Below are 18,007 nucleotides of genomic sequence, written 5' to 3' on the forward strand. Positions count from 1 at the left end.
GTAATGTTTGTTCATGAGATGATGGTTATTAACACCTCTAGAAGGTGAAAATGAGTAATGTTTATTTATGTGACAATGGTTATTGATGCCTTTAGAGAGCAACGTGGAGTAATGTTGATTCATGTGATAACGGTTATTAGAGTCTTTAGAGTGTGACATTGCATAATGTTTGTTTATATGATGATTTTAATTACATGTTTAGAGGGAAACAGTGAGGAAAATTTGTTCATTCGATGTCTGATAACATTTAAAGATGTATGTTTTGTTTGTTTATAACACTTTTAGAGGGTGACAAAGAGTAATGTTTGTTTATTTAAGATTTGCCAATTTGAGGGTTATTTGGTTGTTTGGTTTTGTTTTATTGGAAAACATTTTTTGAGATTTGCCTTTGCCAGTCAAAGCATATCACTTCCCTTCCTGCGACACCTGAGGTCAAGTACAGGTCATCTGTCTAGCCGAGGTCAGCTACCATCTGTGCTTCTTAATCGCTCAAGGTGACAAGACTGATTAGCATCGTCATGGCAATGTACCTTCGCATTTGTAGATGTCGGGGAGCCGAGATTAATCTACTGGAGCTTCCCTCAGAAGACCATGAATTATAATGAGCTGCAGTAGACTGAAGGTAGATTTCATCATGGCCTTATCAAGTTGATGGAGAGATGACAGAACTAGAGTAAGGGTCATGGATGTAAGGCTAAGACTAGTCAAGGATGAACCCAAGGGTCTTATACAAACAGGTACAGGGTGTGACAGACAAACATACGCTTGCGTTTTCTGTCACAATATTACCATGTTTCCTATATCTCTGTAAAAGATGTTTGGGGCTATTTTTCAGAGTGAGTTTGTGTTTCACAAAAGAATGCTGAGCATGTATTTATTGTTTAATCATTCATCAGAAATCTTAAGATTTCACGCTTTGTTAGATCACCTCATTCACATATCAAACAAAGGCATCATTTGGTTCACTTGAATATAAAAACAGGCGTGTATATATATATATATATGTGTGTGTGTGTGTGTGTGTGTGTCGTACAGCTTTAAAGAGTTAGTAGCTCTATTTAATTTACGGTTAGGCTTGATCTGTGACCAGAAGACCTCATAACTCCCATATGATTGGAGGTGGACCCTCCATTCTTTAGGGCTTCACTATACACAGAGCTTGCTGTGTAAACACAAAGCAATTTTATTAATGGAATTTGTTGAGTGTTTGTTTATGAAGATGAGCTCTCTTATTGATCTAAGTAATTCATCCACCGCACACACTTGTCATATTACTATTTAAATTTGAGCCACTTAATGCACATCAGTGATGGAATCCCAATGAGTTGTAGGTTAACAGAAAACATGAATTATTATCATCAGTGTGGAGTGTGCCTGAGTGCACTCAAGGCTACAGAGGGGAAGCTAGAGCACATTGAGCAGATGGTTGTCACTTAAATAACACGCTGAGAGAATGAGGCTGATATTGCACCTGTGAATATTGCTGCGAGCCTCCTCTGGTATACTGTGACAGCCGCGTTCTTAAATGATTATAACCAGAGGCTCTTGATAACATAAATTAAGTATTTTAGAGTTTACTTATCCATGCTTAAACTTTAATATGATTTGCCTTTTATGCTGAGCACTACACAAGTCTGGAGAAATTGTTAAAATGCAGTTTACCAAACTTTTTTTTTTCTGCCTATGTTCCCAGGATTGGCTGAGTAAATTTGGCTACCTCCCACCAGCTGACCCTGTTACTGGACAACTGCAGACAAAGGAGGCCCTGACCAAGGCCATTAAAGCCATGCAGCGCTTTGGAGGACTGGAGGAGACTGGTGTCCTTGGTGGGTGACAGTTTGCGATATCTATTGTCCTTGAATTTCTGTCACATGTTTTATAGAGAGGGGTTTTATAACTCTCTAGAGTATATAGCACAGGTATTTACCCTCAATCATACCTCCCTAGTCCCTTATTTATGCCTCAACATAGCAGTGACATGACATGCAAAGATTCTGGTGGATGTCAGTGGAGTCAAAAGCATTCTTTGAATATTGTGAACTAAAGCACGTCAACCTATGTGTGTTTTTATCCCTCCTTCAGACCAGGCCACTCTGGGCCTGATGAAGACACCACGTTGTTCTCTGCCAGATGTGTCAGCGCCGGAGATTGCAGCTGGCAGGAGGAGACGGGCACTGGCTCCTCAGAACAAATGGAACAAGAGACACCTGTCCTGGAGGTAAAGTAACAACACCCATGGCACCCTGAACCTGTGACAGCATTCAGAGATTTGCCTTGGGTGCGGGAGCCTGCAGGCACCTCTTATCGGTCTCTCTATATATAGCAAACAGCTGTAAAGTGGGCTAGATAGTGATATGAGGAGCTTATGTCTTCATGCAGTCATAAGTGAAGGCTTATCAAAATACAAGCAACATATGGAATCCATCTCAAGGTAGTGCCTCAACACAGATGGATGCTGAATGTAAACCGACTACTGATATGAAGAGTGTGTGTTTGTGTGTGTGTCCTTGCCAGCATGTGTGTACGCACTGAATTTCACGCATCCTTTCCTCTCTCTCATTACCAGATCCTGCTGAGATCTCCCATGCTCAGCTGTGCCAATCATATTTTCTCCGTCCTGTCTCCTCCATCATTCTCCATCCCAGTTACCAGTGTGAAACAAACTCGGGCCGCTGTGTGTATCAACTTAGCTATGTGTTGATTGGTAGAAGGCTTCTACTGATACTACAGACACGTTTGCTTGCCGATCCGTATTTCTCTGCTGTCTGTTTGGAGATCAGAAGTGATCCGGCCAAAAGAAAACATGCAAGTGAAATGTTAACATTACAACTTAATTACAATTGCACCAAACACACTTTATGTGGGCATATTGTGAAATTTGTGATGCTTTTAATGAACAACCTGCAAGGCTACATTGCTTTGAAAATGTAGAGATCACCGTTCATTATTTTATTTCCAGCCAATAACTGTTAGTAATAAAGGTAGAATATCACAGACAATATAACAGCCTCAACAACTAAACATAATCTCAGATGATTCAGTAACTAATGCGATCACTGACCTTATTACAGATCCCATTTTTTTCAAGAGACCTGCTTTCAGAATTTCAGAGGGATATTTTTCCTCTCGCTCCGGTCTTCAACTTTGATGACGATGGTTGGTCTGACTCTCAGTAACAGAACATTTTTCTCTGGTCTTTGAAGTTGGGGGCATGGTGTTGTCTGTTAGCACAAACTACCCTTTAGGTCAAAGATATTTCATTAAAATGACCCTGATTTGCTCTTGGCAAGGTTGCTTTGTTTCTCATTGCATAACGGCAATGAAGTGGTCACATTAACAATTCACTTTAGGGCTTAAGCCATTGGGTCATTTATCAACTGTTTGTAGAGAACTCATTCCAAACCAGAGGAGCTTTTGAATGCACATATGACATAGCAGTAGCTTTTGAAATGGTCAGAGGCATCAGCTCATCATGCAGCTGACTGTAATATGAGGAGGAGATGGGGAGCGTCTGTGAGCCAGGTGAGAGGCCAGACGAGGTAATAACCCTCATAATGGCTTGTTTTAGGAGCAGTGATAAAAAGCCTTGCTTGATCCCAGGGTAATGGAGCAGGGATAGAGAGAGAGAGAGAGCGTGAGAGAGAGAGAACCAGACTGGCTACTGCCAAGCTCCATGAAATGCAGCTATACAGGTTTTTTTGAGGAGAAGGTTTTTTTCCTCCTTCTTCTTCTTATATAGCAGACTCAGAAGAGTTGGATCAATATCACAGAGTAGTGTTGCAAACAGACCAAACATCGCGCTCTGATCGGAATTTTTTTCTTTGGTGTGCATGAGTCCGTAGGGATGTATATACTCACACTATTAAAGTTACTTGAGTCTCACAGTTCTCTCATCTGTTTCACTGCCAATGATTTTTTTTTCGTCTGTTCTGAGATCAACCGCACTCACAAATGTATAGAATTCAGTGATAATAGCTAAAAGAATGTCCCTAGCATTTCCTCAAGTGGGGGATACATTTGATCTATACTGCCTCAGTAGCCAAGAAGATAAAGTCTCATAACTACTCTTAGATTACAGTACTGGTAAATTAGATCAGAAGAAGTGTTCTTCAAACACTTGGTAGGTTCCCAGCTGTATCATTAGCATATCAAATAAAATGACTTTGAAATGGCAAATGTTAAATTAAACTTCAAAATTTGCATCTATGTTGGTTTGCTCAAATTTTGGGGGCCACCCAAATGGCTCTATCACCAATGAGGTCCTTGAATATTATCCCATCTGTATATCACAAGGCTAGCCAAAACCTTCATCTGTATGCTGTCACACCAAATGAGCAAGTTAGTGATCTTCTTCAAGGTTGTTCAGCTGTGCAATGACATGATGTTCAAACAACGGTTTGAAAAGAAGCAGTGGCGTTTCACATTTGGAATGAGCAGGAGAAGTTTGTTTCAGCCTCCCACCTTAGTCACATCCTGTGATGAGGGGAGTGAAGTGGTTAAAACCAGCAATTGCTAAAATTGATCCCAAAATAGAGGAAGTGAAAGATGTGGATGAAGGCAACTGTTCCCAGCCAACTAAAGTAGGACCCAAATCATAATGTTACTTCTACTCATACAATGGGGAAAAGGCTGTAATACGTGTTGAGAATTTCTTATAAAAGTGCCTTATATCTTTGTGCTCTTATAAACTGATTTAGCCATAAAATCAAACCAACCAGCAAAGAGACGTAGCCTAGTCTTGGGGATTGCTCTAAACTGGCTCCATATCTCTCAGAAGTGCTTTTAAGCTGATGGAAAAGCAGGATAATCCGCATATTTTTGCAATGTTTCAGTCATTTGCTTGAACTGACTTCAACAGCTGGATAGAAACCTGGCTCATGTGTGTGTGTTTGTGTGTGTCTGTAGAATTTAGACGGTACTCAGGTATTCGGTGGCCACTGAGGAACCGGTGATTAATACCCAGAAGAGCCATGCAGTAGGTTCATCCCTCAACATTAGAGAATTACCAAATAAGAGATCATCCTCCCACTCGTTAAGACCACCCACCTCCCCCCACTTTAATTACCCACATAGATTAGGAGCGATTACGTAGGGGTGAAACTGTTTTCCTCTACAGAGACATATTGCGATATCTTGATTTCCCATGCTGATTGCTGGGAAGCCGAGCGAGATGGCGTTGTTATAAGCATCTCTCTGTTCGCTACCCTCCATTACCCTCTATCACATTCCCATCTTTCACCATCCTGTCACATTTAACTCTTACCATGTCCTAGTATACTGAAGAGAAGCTCGGATACCGTGCCCTTGACTGTAGGGGTGGGACCCATTATAGACTCCATACAGCACCTAAGTAGTGCATCATTGTGTGGCCAACATCTCAGCCATATTGGTAATTTCAGCCATGACTAGGAATTTTGCAGCTAACAGTAGTTTAAACTGGGGTTAAGTGGAAGTTGAGGCTGGACAAACCTTCAACATTTTTTTAGTCTACAGTATTTTAGGTCAGTCAGGGAATATAATGTGGCAACAAATAGTTTTCCAGAGTTGACTAAGCTCAACTTTAGATCTGCTGATGTGTTGCAAAGTCAAACAGTTCTCTGGGCTGTGATGATTGTGATGATTATTTCATAAATTTAAAAAAGTCTTAGGGCACTCTTTCCTAACCCTAACCTCAGAGACCTTCATGTAGTCCACTTTTTTGCTGTATCCCAGACCTCAGCACACCTGAACTAGTTATTCTTCAGTCTGTTATTGCTTGGTTCAGGTGTTTTGGGAGCTGAAACTGAGAAAAAAACATGGACTGTCTGGAGATCTGCCAGGACTGGACACGAAAATACTAGATATTTTTTTAGCTCTTTTTTTTTTGGCTTTTTTTTTATAATAAAATTTTCAGTGCCTGGAAGTTGACAGAGATGTTATAGTGCAAGTACTTGAAGCTCATGGTTCTTTCCCTTGGGAGGTGTTCTATAAACATGATTTGAGGATGTTCAGCATTTGTACACCCAGGCTTAGACATATTGGGAATTAGATTCATAGCAATATTTGAAGAATCGACACCTTTTGTAGTTATGCTTCCACCTCATTTGCATCTACATTATGCTGAGCAGTATATGAAGACATATGAAGTTTCATCTGGTTGCTGACAGATGATGGCTGACTCTGAGGTTGTGGAATTGTGGTATTGTTTCCATCCATTTCTGCAGGGGAGCAAATGTGATAATGTCTTGAGCCATATTTTCATCAGGCTGTATGTTTGAGTGAGAGTGATGAGCAGCGTGAGTTAGCGTAGACATTAATGGAATTATCCCACCTCATGTAAGCACAGTGGGCCATGCATTTCTCCCTGTGGCTGTGCGAGTGTGGGTGAGATTGATTGTGATTGGTGATTAAGAGAAAATGCAGTAAATTTCCCTTCAGAGGCTGGGAGCTGCAGGAGGTCAGCAATGCTGTGTGATATAGATGAGACAGAGAAGCAAATGTGTTCCTTTGAGGCCGTTCTCTTGCATTTTCCGCTTGTCATTTTCTCATTTTTCCCCCGCACTCTCTCCTGTCGGCTTAATCTGTCTGGTATCACTTGGAGGCAAAACACAGACACAGCGACTAGAAATTAAAAGGCAGTGTTTTAGGGCTGATGTGTGAATGGCGGGACAGAAAGCCTCTGGAGATAGCTGCCAAGGCGGGCAGCCCTCCGTTTCAGGTTTGTTTCCATTGCTGCTCATTTGTGGGCTGAGTAATAGGGAGACTACTGGCCATCGAATAAAAACCCTGCTGAGGGCACATTACTGAGAAAATGGATAAGAAAATTGAGCTCGAAAAGCATTCTCCAGCTCCTTCCCCCTTCATTTTACAGCTGACCTCTCCGACCTTATACTGCACCTTACTGTGGAAGCAAAGTGCAGTTTGCTTCAAATGAACTCCTGTGTTGACATCAGGACATATAGATATAGGCCACGACGCCAGAGGAAATCGAAGGCGTATGGAAACAAAGTCATTTAAAAGGAGGTCCCACTGCTGGTCAATGCAGTTGTCTAGCTGGACTGTGAAAAAGCAAGGTCAATAAATGACCCGTAGAAAAGACAAACAAAAGACACTAACTCGTGCGAAAATAAACACCAACAGAAATCCATATCCTCATACACTCCCTTACACCTACTGTATAATAATTCCCAGCTTTTCTTAAAGTGTTGAATACAGCTCTTGGAATTCATTACATGCATTAACAGAGACCTCTATTAAATCTTATCACTGGAAGAGAGAGGCCAGTTACATATCGCCATATCAAGACTGGCAGGAGAATCAACATTCATTCACCTCGGTATTGAGGTAATACCCTGGTGTACTGTATACTATTACTGGGATTGGATCTCTGAGGCAGAAAACTATATGCTGCACCACAAATATTGTGGAAATGTGTCATTTCATAGCCATTGCTGTTTCTCCACCAAAAAGAAACAATTTGCGGGCAGTGACATGTGAACTAAAATAGAGAGGAGTAGTGGTACAAAAAAAATAATGTATTAATATCAGTTTCAGTCTCCTAGGACACATTCCCTCCATCCAAGTGTGTACTACACTTTCCCTTCTTCATTATTTTCTTCAAGTCATGAAACATATAGCATTATAGGCTTGTTCCTGGCAACACAGTTAGCCCATAAAGAGTAAAACCTTATTTACCACTGGTTTAAAATCTGCTGGTCATGCACTTATTTACTTACAAAAGCCATAGGAAGATATTAATATTCCTAAATGTGAACAACGTTTTAATATGTTCAGTTGAGCCATGGTGGCTGAGCACTGATTGGCCAGTGACACTTATACATACTAGGCCAGGGGTCACGAATAGATAGACCCTGTGTGACCTGGACCTGTAACTGATAAACGATTAAGACTCTTCTAGTCATTAACGTTCAGGTTTAGCGCTCCAGGAAAATACCAGACTAATCACATGCGTTTCTGCATATCACATGTGAGGCTACTCAGCCAATCAGATCTGTGCATTATGATGAGCGCTGTGACTCAAACGAGTGACATACACATGGCAGGGCTCCAGACACCACTGTCCTGGGGCCAGTAAAAATAGCTCAAGGGACGTGATAAAAGCTCTTTTGGGACACTTTCAGGACGACAGTGTTGTGGGAGTTAAACCAGAAAATGTAAAAATAATGGAACTATTATGGGTTGAATTTCTCATAACGCTGAACATAATCCCATCCTTCAGCATAAAGAGCCAATCAGCTTGCTCTTAACAGATAAAGGCCCCACTCTCCAGCAATAAGAGATTGCTGGTTATAGAAAAGCAGTAAGTCAGCTGCAAAAACAAATCATTAGGGACTTTATTTACATGTGCATTTTTTTTCAAAATCATTGTTTTATTTCTACATTGTTTAATTTTACTTGAAATGAAAAAAAGGACATTTATGTAGAGTATTTGTTATTTATTATATTCATATATCCTACTGAAATATATTAAAAATAATTTAATTTGAAATTCCATTGTTAACTACATAAAATGTTATTATAACTACAAGGATACTTAAATATTCAGGATATGGCACTAATCATAATTGTCACACCTTGACACTTTCTGGTTTGTTTTCCTCTTCCATGTGGCTGTCTGTTTGTTGTCATTCCTAGCTCCGCCCTCGTTTCACACTTTTTCCTCCGCCTCTTTTGTCATCGTTTCCCTTGTTATCCGTGTCAGGTGTGTCTAGTTAGTTCATGTATTTAAGCCCTCTTCCCTCACTTCCTGGTATCGGTCATTTTGAGTTTGTTCATTTCTTTGTTTGATTTCGTTTGCTCTGTCGTTTGTTTCCTGTTTCCTCGTCTCTCGCTTCGCTCTAACCCGTCTCTCTTGCTTGTTTCTTTGCTCCATTCCTATATTGTTGTTTCGTGCTCTTTCCCATGTTTATTAGTAATGTTAGTTCGTGTTTCTACTTCGTTTGTTTTGTCATATCGTTATTAAAGTCCGTGTTATAGCGAGTGTGTCCGCCTCCCTGAATCTACTCATCACACCACCCTGACAGACCCTGACAGAATGACCGATCTAAAAATGGACACAGCTAACACGGACTACTCGTTTAGGAGATGTGTAATTCGCCGGACTCCGTTCCGCACAGGCCCCAAAGATCCCGTGGAGGAGGCGTTAATAGCGGCCTCGGAATGGAGTCAACGGCTGCAGCTCATCTCCGGTGCGGTTCATTTCCCCCGAACAGAAGACTCGATTCATGAATCGAGTAATTGCTCCAGCGGGAATCGACGGAGCCGGAGGAGAAAACAGGCTGGAAGCTCCCCTTCGCTGGAGGATTATCCCCTCAGGTCCGGGGAAATTCTTAGGGGGGGGTTATGTGTAGGGGCTGTTAGCCTCTTACCGCAGGACAACGCAGGTGAGGCTAACAGAGGCGCACCTCTGAGGGAATCCCTCAAGAGTGCGCCCATCAGAACCCCTAAACATCATAAAGACTCAACTCGTGCTCGGCGAGCAGCACGAGCACCTGCCTCGTTGGACGCCTCAGCTCCAGTTTCCGAGAGCACGGCGCCAACGGCTGCTCCAGTCTTCATAAGAGCAGCTCCTCCAGCCGTTCCTGTCTTCGTGAGTGCAGCGCCCGTCTCTCCTGCTTCCAGAAACGGCGCTGCAGTCCCTTCTGATCTCCTGAGCGAGGCACCTCCGGCCGCGCTTGTCTCCCTGAGCGCAACGCCTACGGCCGCGCTTGTCTCCATGAGCGCGGTGCCTACAGCTGCGCCTATCTCCTTGAGAGCAACGCCTACGGCCGCGCCTGTCTCCTTGAGCGCAGCGCCTCCGGCCGCGCCTGTTTCCCTGAGCGCGGTGCCTACGGCCGTGCCTGTCTTCCTCAGCGCGGCGCCTCCGGCCGCGCCTGTCTCCATGGACGACGTCGCAGATTCATCTGCCTCCGTGGACGTCGTCGCACGTTCCCCAGTCTTCGTGGACGACGGCGCAGATCCCTCTGCCTCCGTGGACGTCGTCGCACGTTCCCCAGTCTTCGTGGACGACGGCGCAGATTCCTCTGCCTCCGTGGACGTCGTCGCACGTTCCCCAGTCTTCGTGGACGACGGCGCAGATCCCTCTGCCTCCGTGGACGTCGTCGCACGTTCCCCAGTCTTCGTGGACGACGGCGCAGATTCCTCTGCCTCCGTGGACGTCGTCGCACGTTCCCCAGTCTTCGTGGACGACGGCGCAGATTCCTCTGCCTCCGTGGACGTCGTCGCACGTTCCCCAGCCTTCATGGACGACGTCACAGATTCCTCTGCCTCCGTGGACGTCGTCGCACATCCTCCTGACCCCGTGGACGTCGTCGCAGTTCCGTCTGCCTCCGTGGATGACGTCGTCGCAGTTCCGTCTGCCTCCGTGGACGTCGTCGCAGTTCCGCCTGCCTCCTTGGACGTCACTGCAGGTTCCCCTGTCTCCGTGGACGTCGTCGCAGGGTCTCCAGTCTCCGTGAGTACGGCTCCCTTGGCCGCTTCTGCCCCTGAGACTGTGGCTCCGGCCGTTTCGAAGCCAGTGACTGTGGCTCCGGCCGTTTCGAAGCCAGTGACTGTGGCTCCGGCCGTTTCGAAGCCAGTGACTGTGGCTCCGGCCGTTTCGAAGCCAGTGACTGTGGCTCCGGCCGTTTCGAAGCCAGTGACTGTGGCTCCGGCCGTTTCGAAACCTGTGACTGTGGCTCCGGCCGTTTCGAAGCCAGTGACTGTGGCTCCGGCCGTTTCGAAGCCAGTGACTGTGGCTCCGGCCACTTCTGAACCTGTGACTGTGGCTCCGGCCCCAAGGACTTCAAGGCCAATCCCCAGAACTGTACCCAGGCTGGCACCTTGGACAGTCCCACAGACACATGCCAGTCCTGGGTACCACCCAGTTGTTTTTGTTCTTGTTTTTTGTTTTTGTTCTTGTTTTTTGTTCTTGTTTCTTTGTTTGATTTTGTTTGCTCTGTCGTTTGTTTCCTGTTTCCTCGTCTCTCGCTTCGCTCTAACCCGTCTCTCTTGCTTGTTTCTTTGCTCCATTCCTATATTGTTGTTTCGTGCTCTTTCCCATGTTTATTAGTAATGTTAGTTCGTGTTTCTACTTCGTTTGTTTTGTCATATCGTTATTAAAGTCCGTGTTATAGCGAGTGTGTCCGCCTCCCTGAATCTACTCATCACACCACCCTGACAGACCCTGACAATAATACAGGTTATACTTTATTTTCTGGACCTTGGCTTGAAAAAGATTTCTCTAACTGGACTGTAAGTTACCCCTGCACTAGGCATTTGTAAAATTACTACTGATCTGTGGGTGGGGTTGGGGGCGGGAAGCAAATGCAAATACCCAATGAGTAGATGATACATAGCCCTTAAAGTTTTGGCTCAGTAGATTGTAGACTTTTTCACTTTCCTTTATAAGTCATCAAAAATATTCTCAGTGACTGTCTCATGCCATTTTGTGCACTTTAACTCACGTGGGAGCATGATTTTTTAAATCACATTTGCATAATGATATCTCTGTTTATACAAACATAGAGCACAAGCCTGTACTTTCAACTGAAATAGGTGGCAGTGCTCAGTTGTCTTTGTTTTGACTTTCTCGTCTTAAACCAGTCATGAGGTTTGATCTTGCTGACTTGATCAGATACTCTTAAGGGTTAACTTTACCATCGTTTGTTGTGGTTTCCAAAGCCTGTGGCTTTGGTGTTTTGTGACATCACTGGCTGCATTTTAGGGGGTAGCCATTGTAGTGGAAAACCAGCCCATATAAGTTACCAACAGCAAGCAGAGCAGAGTAGAATAGGACCCATGCAATGGAAACGTGCCATGTGTTTTTAGACATCTTCAAACTGCAGTCAGATGTTTGTCCTCAGACATCTTCAAGTCTTGGAAAAAGCAAGAGTAAAATTTTTGCACTTTTAATATGCTCTTTTTATTTTGCAATGCACATTAATTTCTTTTAATAATATTGAATGCCAATACCTTCATTTAACACATACAGACAGTTAAACATTTACGGTGGTTGCCATGTACACATTTATCAAGTCCTGCTTACCCTTCTCTGTATGTGAAGCAATCTGTATGTTGATCACACAGCAGGCTTAAGTCATGCAGAAAAGTGGCAGGTAAATGCTATATCCATTTATAGGATCAGATCCATGCTGTTAGAATAATAATAATATGAGAATGCTCAGCTCATTCATAATGCAGTGCAGGCCAGTGCTGACCTTGGATTTATTATTACATTAATTACACGTTATTGCAAAAACATAGATAACTCTATAATACAACAACAACAACTTTTACTGAACTGTGCTTTTTTAGTTTTTTTATTGATTAAGCCTAAGCTTACATGCTATCCAGCCCACTGTCTCTTTCTGGCCCTTACTCACTCTGTCCTTAATCTGTGCATTCCAAGGTCCAAGGAGGCTGGTCATACTTAGTGACTGTCCCAAAGTAATAATCATAGGGAGTGGAATAATAAATCTACAGTAGCAAGCGAGCATTGATTAAGAGTTTAATGACATTGTTTAGCACGATGGAGGAAACGGCAAACAAATGAGAATTTCAATTTACTGTTTAGTCAAAGCCCTGTGAAGGACTGGCGCCCCCTCCAGGGTGTATTCCCCGGCTTGCGCCCAATGATTCCAGGTAGGCTCTGGACCCACCGCAACCCTGAATTGGATAAGCGGTTACAGATAATGAATGAATGAATGAATGAATGTTTATTTTAATGTAATTTTTTTATTTTTATTTCCTTTGCACATATTAGATCTTTTTACACCCCCCCCCCCCAAATGATGTAAGCACAGCTCACATTCATCCCTATACAAAGTACTGTTGACAATGTAAGAGTGTGTCACAGGCTTAAAGAGGTTTGACTGGAATAGTCACAGCTAGCCAAAGTTTTCCACAGTCCTGCTTACGTGCCCTGCATCCTCTGCATGTGAAGCGATCTGTATGTCGATCACATGGCTGGCTCAAGTCATGCAGAAAAGTGACAGGGTGAGGCAGGTAAATGCAGTATCCATGTAGTGGATCAGATCCATGCTTTTAAAACAGTTAACAGGAAGATTGCTCATCTCATCTCAAATGCAGCTCAGGCTAGTGCTGACCTTGACTTACTGCTAATGTGCATCATGCCTGGATCGGAGTTGGGATTTGTGCCTTTCTGCATTAACAGTCCTTAAGTTGCTGTCTGAAGACATTTACATGCTGCCCTTGAGCGGCCGTTAACAGGGGGCTAGGTTGCTATGCTATTGACTACACCACAAGCCATGATCGTTCCACCTGACTCTTGTAGTCTCAGAACACATTTGCCTGGTTTTTGCACTGTGAGGACAAGCATCTCATTCAAAGTCTACTGTTACTCCCTGACACTTGCATAGCAGGAACCTGGAAATTAATTTCCCATCGATCTGGATTCTGCCTGAACGTGGGACTCAAATTGCCCTTAGTGCAGAAGATTACTGTGTTTGTGAGTGGCGCTGGGCTTCCAACAAACCTGACTCATGCCGTGTGGGATAGAAAGAGAGAAAGAAAACAGGGACCATTGTTTACACAGATCCTACCATCACCTAATCCAAGTTTCGGGGTGGGCGAGATTGAGGAAGCTCCAGTAAGTCTTTTGTGTACCTTGTGTTCATGCTAGCCTTAATTCTCATCATCTGTAAAGGCCAAAAGCAGTCTGGTTGTTTGTTTTGGTTTTTGTTTTTTATGCTGGAGTTGTCTTCTGCTTAAAATTGGAAAGCAAAATAACACCTGTCTTAGCCTCAGGAAAAGATTAGAGCCTACACAGTGTTGTTTCATGTTGATATCAGTTGCCTCGTGGAGTTGCAGGAACAGGTTTGGGTGGTCCTGGTGAAATTACATTATGGATTTCTAAGGAAATTTGAATATGGATTCTCTGCAAAGGACACCTACATAATGTAGTGTTATATTTTATTCGCTGATAAAGAATATGCAATAAATATGGCATATTTTACATTTTGTATTTTCTTTCTTCCAGTTTAGTAGATCCTGCAGATAAAAAGAATACATGTGGTAAAATTTTATTGAAATGTCATATTTTCACCTTGAAATTCAGTGTTTTTACCAGGGCTGTTCAAGCCTTTTCACCCAATTTTACATTTTCCTCTGTTTTCCCAGGGTGCGGACGTTTCCTAAGGAGTCTGCTCTGCTGGGGAGGGACACGGTTCGGGCTCTGATGTACTACGCGCTGAAAGTGTGGAGCGACATCGCGCCTTTAAACTTCCATGAGGTGGCAGGGAATGAGGCAGACATCCAGATCGACTTCACCAAAGCTGACCATAATGACGGCTACCCCTTCGATGGGCCAGGGGGCACTGTGGCCCATGCTTTCTTTCCAGGAGAGCGTTTCACAGCTGGGGACACACACTTTGATGATGACGAGGCCTGGACCTTTAGATCTCCAGGTAACAGCTGTAGCAGTACACTTTTAAAGGGTAATATACTGATGCGATTTTGTCTATCAAGGTACCCTATAACAATAGTCTTTAGGTCTGATTTTGTACCTTATCTCAGTACAATACATTCACATTCTCAGGGGGAAAAGGAGGTTTTATGTACCTTTACATCCTTGCAGTCAAATATCCTGAGAAAAGATAAGGCCATGCCCTAGACAGTTTCATGTTCATGAGATTTTTTTCCCCAAGAGTGTGCAGGGTCCATGAAATGGATGTTTAAGTTTAAGCTAGGTTTTTGACCTCACACTTGGTCTTGTGTAATCTGTATAGAGCCGGTCTCTAGATCTAATGCCAATCTGAGAGCAGCAGCTGTACTTTAGCATCATCCAATTGCCCTGGCCCTGTTTTCTGGGCCTCCTCTGGACCCTATTCTCATCCAGAAATGAGGAGCCTGGCTGAGGGCCTGAGCAGGACACTGTGGTTTGGAAAGTGTGAAAATGGTGGTTGAGGGAGGGGGTGGACCTTGTTATACAAAGCTGCCCAGCCAGTGAACTCCCTGCTGGGGACAGGGCGTATCCAACACTCCCTTCTTTCAATCCTCTCTGGCGCCTGGGGCCATATGCTCCTGGACAGCACTGGACTATGCACCAATTAGGCCTCCCATCAGGCAAGCAGATGTTTGCATGGGAGCTTGGCAGGTGTGTGTATAATGATGTAGAGCGAGAGCGAGAGAGAGAGAGAGAGAGGGATACTTAAGACCTAAGTCAGACTCTCTGTAGTCACTGTGTACAGTATCTCCAAGTCTGCAGTTAACATTTTTCACTCTTCTGAGTAAGCACCACTAATCTTAATAATATTAATACCTCTCACCTGCAGGTTTCAGCATTCAGATGTTCAAAAAATTGAAAGGTTTTCACACTTTTCAAGTGGTGCACAGACAGCTAGAAATATTAAATAACTGAGACTAACTTTCTTTAGCAGTAGTCTGAATGCAGTGAGGGATTCAATCTATTTGGGCAGCCATAGCCTATGTGTTGCAGAAGTGGGCTTGGGCCAGAAAATTCAATTGCTCGATCACCTGGACCAGCAGGAAATAATACAGTCAAGAGAATGAAGGAAGAGTGCTTTCTCCCTCATCAGCATCCATGGCTGAATCCGTGCCATTAAGCAAGACCTCTAAACTCTAAACAGCCTCCTTGAGTGGGCGTGCCTGTAATTGCTAGTGTGTGTGTTTGTATTCACTTTCATGGATGGGGTAAATGCAAATTGAGTTCAAATTGCACTGTACTGCTATGAAACAATGATGAATCTGTGGAGCATTACGTTCACTAAATGAAATGTGAAGCCACATTCAAAACTTTTTGCAAAAGTTAAATTATTTTTTAAACAAGAACTAATCATCAACTACCAGTAGTTGACATCACTAATGCTTGAGTGACTGAATGCAATCCAATCTCATAGAAATATTCCCACATCCAGTGTAATTCCTTCCAAAAAAAAGGAAGCTGTTACTACAGAAAAGGGGATCTGGAGCTCATTTGAGTCTCTTCAGTCACAGCTCTAGTCATAGTGATGGACAGAGGCTTGTTCTCAGCAGGAGCTGAAACCGATCATTCTGAAAAGGACTGTTTAGACAGGGTGAGTGAAAAGTGAAAAGTGCTGTGTTGTTAGATCCATGTGGTATTTTGAACAAAGCGTGTCACAGACGTTTTATTAAGACAGCAGAGAACTGGGTGCGCAGTGGAAAAATGGGCTATAATGTGTCCCCTTTTGTTTCAGATGAAACATAAAATGAAATGGTGCCCATAATCCTTAGACCGTGTAATGTATATGCGTATAATGTAAAAACTTAGAGAGAGATTGCCTTAAAGAAATGTATGATTTAATTTAGCGCTAGAAACATGAGTTTTTTTCATACGGTATGTTTTTGGTATCCCCACGGTAGCAGTGTCACCTTCATTTTCACACTTTTTCAAACTATCCCTACCTTTTCATGTTTAATGAACACATCACCTGCCACAGGCCTCCTACATCCTCTTCAGACCATCCTCGTTCTGCTTTGCTTTATTGCTGTATACTTCACTGCCACAGAGCATTGTTCAGCCATCACTTAAGATGCTTTTTTTTAGAGTGTCTTTGCTCGTATGTCGTTTCGTAACGAGTCTCATTTCAACTTTGCTGTCTTCTTCCTCTGCCAAGTGTCCTCTCAGAAATCGGGAAGACAAACCAGGCTTCTCCGTTAATGCACTTAATGACCTCAAATATAGCATGTTGCTCCCAAGGCATTTTGCTCCAGTGTGTTTTATTTATTTATGTTTTATTATTTTGGCACCAGTTATGGACAGAAATGAAACAAGCTAATTATACAGTGTTTTGAATTTCTGTCAGGTTTCACAGTCCAACAGACAGAGTCTGCTAGCTGAACGAAATGAGCCAATTCATTTTCTTTCACTGCGGTGGGCTTCTCTTGAACCTGCTTCTTGTTGTGAGAGGCTCTGCGAAGAGCACGTCTTGTTCCAGTGTGTTCAGTGCCTGTTACTGTTTAGCAAAGAGGAGATAATGTTTGATAATGCTGGGATGGTGTAAGGTCGGGGGGAGAAAGTGGTCCTCTAAGGTTCAGCAGATTCTGACTTTAATCTCCTTAAGATGAATGGACCTCATCATAGGAACAAGAACTTGAGTAATTGCATTTTCTCCTTCACCCACTCTTCCACCTCCTCCACGGTCCGAGGGAAACATCTTTGAGTATATTGTTCTTGGCAGGACCTTAGAACTTTCCCCTTTGAGGACGGTCCGCTAATGTGTCTAATTACCTCTAAACCCAAACGGGGCACGAGAAGAAGCGCCTCTCTTGCAGAATGCTAAATGCTCCACTTAAGCTGATGGGCGGAGCTTCATCAGATGATTGGCAGCTGAAGCATCCTGTGGCGTGCCTTTGGTAAGCTCTCTTGGGTCGGCTAAGTGGAGTCAAGGGAGTGCTGCTTTGTTTTGACAGCATGCAGATTGCTTTTATTAATTCTCTCTCCACCGGTTGCTCGCTAATGCAGACTGATTATTGTGGCTGGAAGAGAAGCCTCATTAAGCAGGTGTGTTTTTGATGACTTTTGCAATTTGGCACAAGCCTTTGATTTGTGTGTGTGTGTATGTGTGTGCTTATGTGCTGTATGTGTCTGCGAGGTACATTGACCCAGACAGTAGCTAGGAGAAATTTCCCTGGTCCATTATCACCTGTGTTACCTAGCTGTCAGTGATTAGTCCTGGGTACTTAACACCCTGAAAATGGATGGAAGTGGGATTTCTTGTTAGAGGAGAGGCACACTGGACTGGCCTGTAACTCACTCTGTCACCTCACCAAACTAACTGTACATTCACACTGGCAGCAATTTTTCACCTGCTGTCATCCAAGTCACCGGTCGCTCATCACTTGTGGGTGTTTCTGAGCTCAAGGCGACCTTTTGTTGCCATGGATTCACTGACGTAAGAAAAAAAAAATACATCATGGTGGTATGCCATCATTTACTTGCTATAGGTGCTGTGGAGCACACACAGGATCTAATCACACACTGTTCTGCCTGTTTTAAATCACAAATCGGATGTGATCCTGCTGAAAA

At 43.5% G+C, this 18,007-nt stretch overlaps 1 protein-coding gene across 1 annotated transcript in view; it reads left to right on the forward strand.

Annotated features, from left to right (window-relative positions):
* The window catches only part of mmp17a (matrix metallopeptidase 17a), a 78,503-nt gene that overhangs the window by 39,591 nt on the left and 20,905 nt on the right, over positions 1–18,007 (forward strand). Inside the window, exons 2-4 of the mRNA XM_066645942.1 lie at positions 1,694–1,826; positions 2,083–2,218; positions 14,119–14,405. Coding sequence (XP_066502039.1) covers positions 1,694–1,826; positions 2,083–2,218; positions 14,119–14,405 — 556 coding nt within the window. The remainder of the gene's footprint in view (positions 1–1,693; positions 1,827–2,082; positions 2,219–14,118; positions 14,406–18,007) is intronic.

Source organism: Hoplias malabaricus, chromosome 15 (genome assembly GCF_029633855.1).
Source record: "Hoplias malabaricus isolate fHopMal1 chromosome 15, fHopMal1.hap1, whole genome shotgun sequence".
In the NCBI taxonomy this organism is placed as follows: Eukaryota; Metazoa; Chordata; class Actinopteri; order Characiformes; family Erythrinidae; genus Hoplias; species Hoplias malabaricus.